Here is a 7,491-nt window from a genome sequence, read left to right as displayed (position 1 = left end):
CTGCAGTTAAGGAGGGAACAGAAATGAGTTTTTCTGCTAAACACAAAGAACAGAGTATTTTATTGGAAATAAAAATGAAAATATTACTCTCTGATTACAACTGCAATTACAACTGTATTCAGTCCAGCTAATAATACAAAAATTTACTTGGACTGAATACAGATACTTAATTTCTGTGTTCTGAATAGATATTCTCAATATGTATATGCTGATACATCCTAATCCTGGTTTAAACTTTGGAGATTATTGTGCCTATTGACTGTCTGAACCCCATGGGTCAAACACAAGGATCAAACACAGATCAGGACACAATCCTATCCAGCTAAGTATTTTAATTTTCTATCAATATTAGCCTGTTTCACAGTGCACTGCACTACAGTCCCCAGCATGCACTGCAATGTAATGTGAGCAGAGAAAGGATGCCGGGTGTCTAGTTCAAGTAAATATCAGATGTGTTTTTTTAAATAAATAATAAATGTTCAATATTTACCTATAGGGGGTTCATGTTTTTTTGTTTTTCATGAACATTTCCAGTGACACAGTAATCTGGGATTATTCTTGTTATTTTCAATCAAAGAGTGGAGAGGATTATGGAGTTCATTTTGTGACAGACGTATCAAATAAAATAAAATCCACAAGCAAAATATTGAGAATCAAAATGTCCAAAATATTTTGCAAATGCAAATAATAAGAGTTAAATTAAACACCTTTTCAAAAAGATCACTACTTATTTTATTTGTATTTAATAGAGAGTGCAGGTGAACACCCTCTTCTGAGACCCGTCAGAAGCAAAAGAACCATTCCAGAAGCAAAAAATATGACAGCAAAATCAGCAAATAGAAACAAATGAAAGCAAAAACTGTCAAAATGAGAAATACATTTATATCAGAATGAGTGAAAATGAGTAACAATCTTTTTGAAAACGTTAAGTTTGATTTAACTCTTATTATTTGAATTTGCTAAATATTTTGGACATTTTGATACTCAATAGTTTGCTTGTTGATTTTATTATTTTATTTGAAATTTTTGGCAAAAAATGACCTCTATAGAGGCTAAACGTGCAGCAGAAAGTCAGGCTGTCCTTCCAGACAGGTGGGAATGTTTCTAATTTAGTCGGCCATCTTTTACAGTGTTTTCTGAGCATCACTTGGACAACCTGCAGTTTAGTGACCATAACCTGCTGTGATTTTGCCTCCATGTCATACTGGGAGGAGCTGTGGAGAGGAGTTTGTGAAATGCAGTCACTACAGTGGAAAAATGTGAAATGCAATCAGGGCTGAACGACTTGGTGAAAATATCTATTTGCGATTTTTCTGGCTAATATTGCGACTGCGATTTGAATTACGATTATTTTCTAGAAATTAAGGTTCAGGCCTCTTTTTTGCCAAGAAGACCAGAATATTGACCTTTTCTGGCTTGAGGTTCGATCCCTGAATGTGGTGAGCCAGACTGCCAGTGAGTTGTGGTTGTGATGTCACAACACAGGGAGGTTTGGTTGCCTCTGATTGGTCTAACTCATCTACAGGCAGTTTATAAGCTCTGTGTTATTACTTTTAAAAAATTGCAGCTCTTGCGTTTTGAAATTTGCACTCTCATAAAATTGCTATTTTGATATAAAAACAGTTTATCTTTCAGCCCCAAATGCAATGCACACTGTTCCATCATGACATGCAGAATAAGAGCCAAAATGAAAAACAAACCTCCACACTTACAAATATTTTCTGTGATTCTATTAATTAAAAATGTACAAATCGATGGCCATTCTGCCAGTGGCCACTAGGGGGCCTGCAGAAACAGGCATCTGTGTATGAATTACATTTGTAGCATTTCATTGACATTAGATGACTTTATTTTCTTTGAGCTGTCCGAAATCTGGAGGGGCCTGACTTTCAAATGCCTTAGAGAACCAAAACCAGTACTATGCTTCAGTGGCACCACACGAAAGAACCTTAGAACCTTTATTTTGAAGATCGAGCAGTCACTGCTGTCTGTTTGTGCAGAATGTCATTAACACATTTTTCCCTGGAGAACCTCTAAAGAAGATCCTCCTCAGATTTCAGAGCTGATCCCAGAGCAGCACTTTCATTAAAACAGAACTCCAGTCTCAATGCAGCAGCTTTTATTGCCATATAATCACTTTCTTTAAATAAAAATCACCATTAAAAGCGACGTCAAAGTAAAAGCATTAACACAGTTATCAAAATCAGCTTCTTTCTGTTTACATTACACGTTTGGGAGGATGATCTGTATTAATTTAAGCAATCAAGCAATCATTGTTTACTTTTGATATTTGTGATAACAAATATGTTTTAAAATATTTTTATTTCGCAAACATAAAGCTTTTTTTAAAAAAGATTTTTTCAGGTAGTGCTTGTAAAGCCCACTCTGATTTTTTCCATTCTCTATTTTTTAAACAGATGTATTTAATAATACATAGATATTTTAGGCTTTTTAAAAAATGTGCAGGTAACAAGAAGGCAGATCGTCCTGCTGATTTAGAGACGAGTAGCCGGTATTCAAGCTTTCAAAAGTACAAACATGTATCTCTTATGAAGTGTCTGTAGTTTATATTATGAATATTAGAGTTTTATTCCAGTCTGGTGGCGTTTGCACTAACGGTCAGATCTTCTGACGTAGATCTGGAGGATCACTCAGACGAAGCTTTCCTCCATGTTGGAGCAGAGCAGAAACGAGTCGACCAGTCTTGGCTTAATGAGCTGCTGATGGTCAGATGGAGCGATGCTGTCTGGACAACCAGCGGCCAGTCGCCTCAGAGCAGCCTGAAGGACAGGATCAAAACACAAACACAGGCAGCCGATCAGATCACTGGATCGTCAGATCAGATCAGGCTGAGAGTCACTAACTCAGCGACGAGGTGAATTATTGGAAAAGCTTCATGCATTTTTACTGGAAAACAACCTGTTTAACCTATAAAGGACACAATATTCATTGAGTACAATCTAGATTTCTATATCATCATCATCATCATCATCGTCGTCGTCATCTTCATCCTTCAGAAAGGCCTTTTCCTCTCAAGGAAAGCTCCAATATCCACACAGTTCTGTTTAAACCGATCTGGGTACGAACAACGAGCCTCATAAACACACTATTCAGATAGTCCACTTTTGATGCTTTGTAGATACTTTATTTACTTTTAAGTTACTTTCCACTAAATTTCTACTAAACTGATTTTCTTTAACTCTAAACCTGCTCTAATCCTCACCCTAGCCTTAATCTCAACCCAAAACCTGAACCCAACCCTCACCCTGGTCCTGGCCCTAATCCTGGTCCAAATCCTAACCCAAACCCCATCACTGTTTAGAATCAACTTTCAACAGATAGTTTGTTAACAATTTAAACATCTGTAGATGATCTATAGGGGACTGTAGTGGACTGTCCAGATAAAGAGAGACTGAAATTTCTTCTTAACCCACTTATACAGTTCTGACAAAGATTCTGATTCACCAGTGTTCTCTTTTCTGGGATTCGGTAAGAACAGAATCTACACTCACTCAAGAGCACAAAGGTGAGAACAGTTCTGCGCTTTAAGAACTCGTCATGAACCTGACGGAGACTTTTTCTGAGGCCCTTTCTCAAAAGCGCGACATGCATTTTACATATTACATTGTTTAAATGGTCTGGTAAAATCAAAAGTTTTTAATATGTAAATCAGTAAATTACTGGCTGCAGAGATGCAGTACTTTACAGCTGTAGAAATACAGGAGATTACTGTATTTTAATTACAGCTTATCACTGTAAGTGTGTACCGTAAGTGCAGGTGACTGTGCAGTCACGGTATACAGCTGCTATTGTCCTGTTATTTACTGTTAATATGGGTCAGTAAATTACTGTGAAAGTAATGCAGTGAGAATTCCATAGTTTACTGTAATTTTACAGTGATTTTTTAAAGATCATGCAGATGTTGTATCTCTTACCAGACAGGCGACCAGCACAGAGTCGCTGTTGTTCCTCTCGGCCGGAGAGCGGCACAGCTCAATGAGACGCGGCACAGCTTTAAAAACAAACAAAAAAACAAAAAAACACTCATTTTTACAGGCTTAATAATCAGTTATTAATCAAAACACTTATTGATCAGTATCCACTATGAATTATTCAGTGCTACTACAAATTATTCAGTATCTAATACAAAGTATTTAGTAACCACTATGAATAATTCAGTATCTACTATTAATAATTCAGTATCTGCTATTAATTATTCAGTATCTACTATTAATTATTCAGTATCCACTATGAATTATACAGTACCTACTACGAATTATTCAGGAACTATTGATCATCTAATCAGTTCACCAACGAATCAGCACTTAGTAGTAATAATGTTCGTGCCCTACTACTAAAACCTATTTACTGTAGGAAAAACAAAATACATTAGTAAGTTTGAAAGGTTTTGTTCTTAATGCATCTTTCTACTTTACTAAAATTAAAGGAAATTATTATGTAAATGACCAGAAACATAATTAATTAATATTTCCAGCTGTTTAGCTCCTTTGATCCCCATTCACTAAGGACTCACTCTGGCGCCCTCTAGTGTTTACAGTGATGTTTTGGGACGGTGGTATTATCAGAAAAATGAGCAGAATCCTCTGAACTGACTCTGCTGGTACCTTGAAGCTCAATGGCAGCCTGTGCGACATCCGGGTCTCTGCTGAGACGAGCCAGCGTGACGGCAGCCTTCTGCTGAACCCGCTCACATGCAGCGCCCTCTGATGGATTGGAGGATGAAGGCTTCTCACCCAACAACAGCAGCAGCCGCTCAATTCCTACAGAGGTTTTTAAACGCTTGTAACATTAATAATATTACTTATATTTTTACAGTAGACATTGCTTAAATAGTGAAGACACCAAGCTGGACACTAAAAGTATTTATGATATTTTAAGAATACGGGGACAACAAGAAGCTATTAAGTGATAAATAACATACAGTAATTAGACATTCTGGGTATTAGTGTTTTTTACAGCATTAATCTGGATTATTTATTTATTTATTTATTTATTTATTTATTTATCTGTCTGTTCATCATTCTAGACACATTTGACACATTTTTAAAGCTTCCTGTTAGACAAACTGCACTGTCTGACTGTAGCTTTTATCAGCGCTTTCCATCGTATATTTTACGTACCGTTCTCCTGCAGGACCTCGGAGGCGGACTGCTCCAAAACAGACAGATTTGCCAAAATTGTCACAACCTGAGGGGAACAAAGACAACAAGTTAACCTCTTAAATGTCCAGAGCCCAAAGCTTTATTACACACTTCTATAATCTAAGAACAGCTCAGCCAGTTTGCACTGAAGTCCCTGTAGTTACTGAATAATAAGCCTTAGTATGTAATAAACCTGAGATATTAAGGGGTTAACAGTGCAAACCACAAGTGTGGATTATGATTTCTAACATCAACTCCCAAAAGGAAACACGTGAGTACCGGTCCAGGAGCGCACAAGGATAAAGGCTCCCTGGTGAGAAGAGATGCAGCTGCTCATATGAGAATCTAGCTTGATGAACTGTAGTTTGTTTCCCATCAGACAGACCAATCAGAGAGTTTAAATAGTCAGTGTGGGATTCTGAGAGCTGTGGAGATTTTACTGTGCAGTTTACACACACTGTGCACTTCTGAGTCTCTGAGACTGAAACTAAAATAATACGACTAAAACTCTTCTGCAGTGAACAAAAGAAAACACTTCATTAATCCTCAAAGGGAAACGGGTTCCAGCAGCACATATAAGACAAACACAGCACTGCTGTCGGAACAAAACCTCGTATCTCCAAAATGGTAACTTTACAGGAGAAGGAAAAAACCTACTTTACTTTTAATGTAAGTCAATGGAACCAGACTTTTTTCAAAGCCATTTTGGGCCGTTTGTTTTTGTCCGTTAATCATGAAATTTACATACAATATAAAGGGAAACAGACATTTTCAAATTATGGCAAAAACTGAAAAACGACAAAAATGGAGATGACAGCAATCATAGAATACACATAACTAAGGTAAATAATAATTATAAAATAGATCAAGAAAATGTATAGCATGACATACAATACTGTACAATATAAATATTTATAAAAATGTATATAAGTGTGTGTGTGTGTGTGTGTGTGTGTGTGTGTGTGCATAGATACATACAACAATAGCTCTGCTAAGGTGCAAACTACACGGTTTGGGTGTTACACTCTTATAAATGATCTTATAAATGTCTGGAACTTTTTTAATGTGGCACTGACGACTAGCTGACTTTATAAATGATGAGGCCAGTAGAAAAATTATTCAGAGCTCTAACCTGGTCTTTCGAGTACGGCGTGTCGACTCGCTGGCGGTCCCTGCAGGCCTGGAGGAGAATGTGAACAGCGTTGAGCTGCAGCAGGATCTCACACGCCATGCTGTCGAAGAAGGTGATGTTAGCCAGGGCAGCGGAAGCTAAGAGGAACACTTCTCCACACGAGGCGCTCTCACACAGCTCTGTGGGAACACACACAGAGTCGTACATGGATCACAGGTACGTGGAACGGTTGTACGTGTGGTTGAGTGCTTGGTGGAACCTGGGTTCACTGCGTAAGGACCGCTCAGTACATCGAGGTAAGTTCGAACAAAATGTTCATATTTATTAGTGTTCACACGAAAAAAAGAAAAAGAAAAACTGCAAAAAGGAAAATAAGTGAAAACTTAAAGGGGAAAAACTTTGGTTCACTTGTTCTAGTCCGCAAACATAAAAGTCCGATAAAAGAAGTCTTCCCGACTCTAGTACAGGATGAAGTCTGAGGCCTGAGGCTGATTAGACTCCACAAACTGGCCTCATACCCTCCATTTTTCCCCCTGAGGCCTGATTCTGTTTTTTTCCATGGGCATCACACAGGAAAATACACTAAAATAAGCCATGAAAATCAATGAAAATTGAACAGAAAACCATATAAAAACTTAAAAATACTCATTTTTAAATTTAATCTGATTCATGACAAAATACTAGTTAAACATTCCATGCTGCAATCAGATTTCCTGGTTTGAAACTTTTGCCTAATCATAAGACAGAATGCTGTCGAGGATAAACAAACATATCGTGCACTTTTATAACTGATATTTATATTGCGAGTGGCGGATGTGACCATTTCGCCGTCTGGGAAAAAGAAAAGTCTGTATAACTTCCTCGCTGTATGTATGAAAGGCCAGCACGTTCAAGCTTAGCGCTTATGCTGCTGCATCGCTCAAGCCACGCAAAGGTAGCACGTGTGAATCAGGCGTTAGCCTGAATCTCTTCCCCACCCCTTTAAGCTCATAGCCCCGCCCCTAATGTAGACTGGGCCAACCCACTGCTAAGAGCAGGTGGGTTAACAGAGGACAGTACAGTAATCTAAGAATATTAATGCAGACATCACTGTCGACAAAATACAGGCTGACATGTCATTTAGCCATTCATTTATTCATATTACCAGTAAGTATGAAATTTACAGGCTATATTCAATTGCAAAAAATATTATTTTTT

General features: G+C 37.7%; 1 protein-coding gene across 3 annotated transcripts in view; it reads right to left on the bottom strand.

Annotated features, from left to right (window-relative positions):
* Positions 1-2,647: 2,647 nt before the first annotated feature.
* The window catches only part of LOC118806569 (protein inscuteable homolog), a 75,581-nt gene continuing 70,737 nt past the window's right edge, over positions 2,648-7,491 (bottom strand). For all 3 annotated transcript variants that reach the window (XM_036568010.1, XM_036568009.1, XM_036568013.1), the window contains 5 exons: positions 6,295-6,473; positions 5,142-5,208; positions 4,626-4,781; positions 3,936-4,012; positions 2,648-2,780 (listed from right to left, as the gene is read on the bottom strand). In XM_036568010.1, the coding sequence (XP_036423903.1) occupies positions 2,652-2,780; positions 3,936-4,012; positions 4,626-4,781; positions 5,142-5,208; positions 6,295-6,473 (608 nt within the window). In that variant the 3' untranslated portion in view covers positions 2,648-2,651. The remainder of the gene's footprint in view (positions 2,781-3,935; positions 4,013-4,625; positions 4,782-5,141; positions 5,209-6,294; positions 6,474-7,491) is intronic.

This window comes from Colossoma macropomum, unplaced genomic scaffold (genome assembly GCF_904425465.1).
Source record: "Colossoma macropomum unplaced genomic scaffold, Colossoma_macropomum, whole genome shotgun sequence".
Taxonomy (NCBI): domain Eukaryota; kingdom Metazoa; phylum Chordata; class Actinopteri; order Characiformes; family Serrasalmidae; genus Colossoma; species Colossoma macropomum.
The sequence above is the reverse complement of the archived record's forward strand: the minus strand, read 5'-3'. Positions and strand labels throughout refer to the sequence as shown.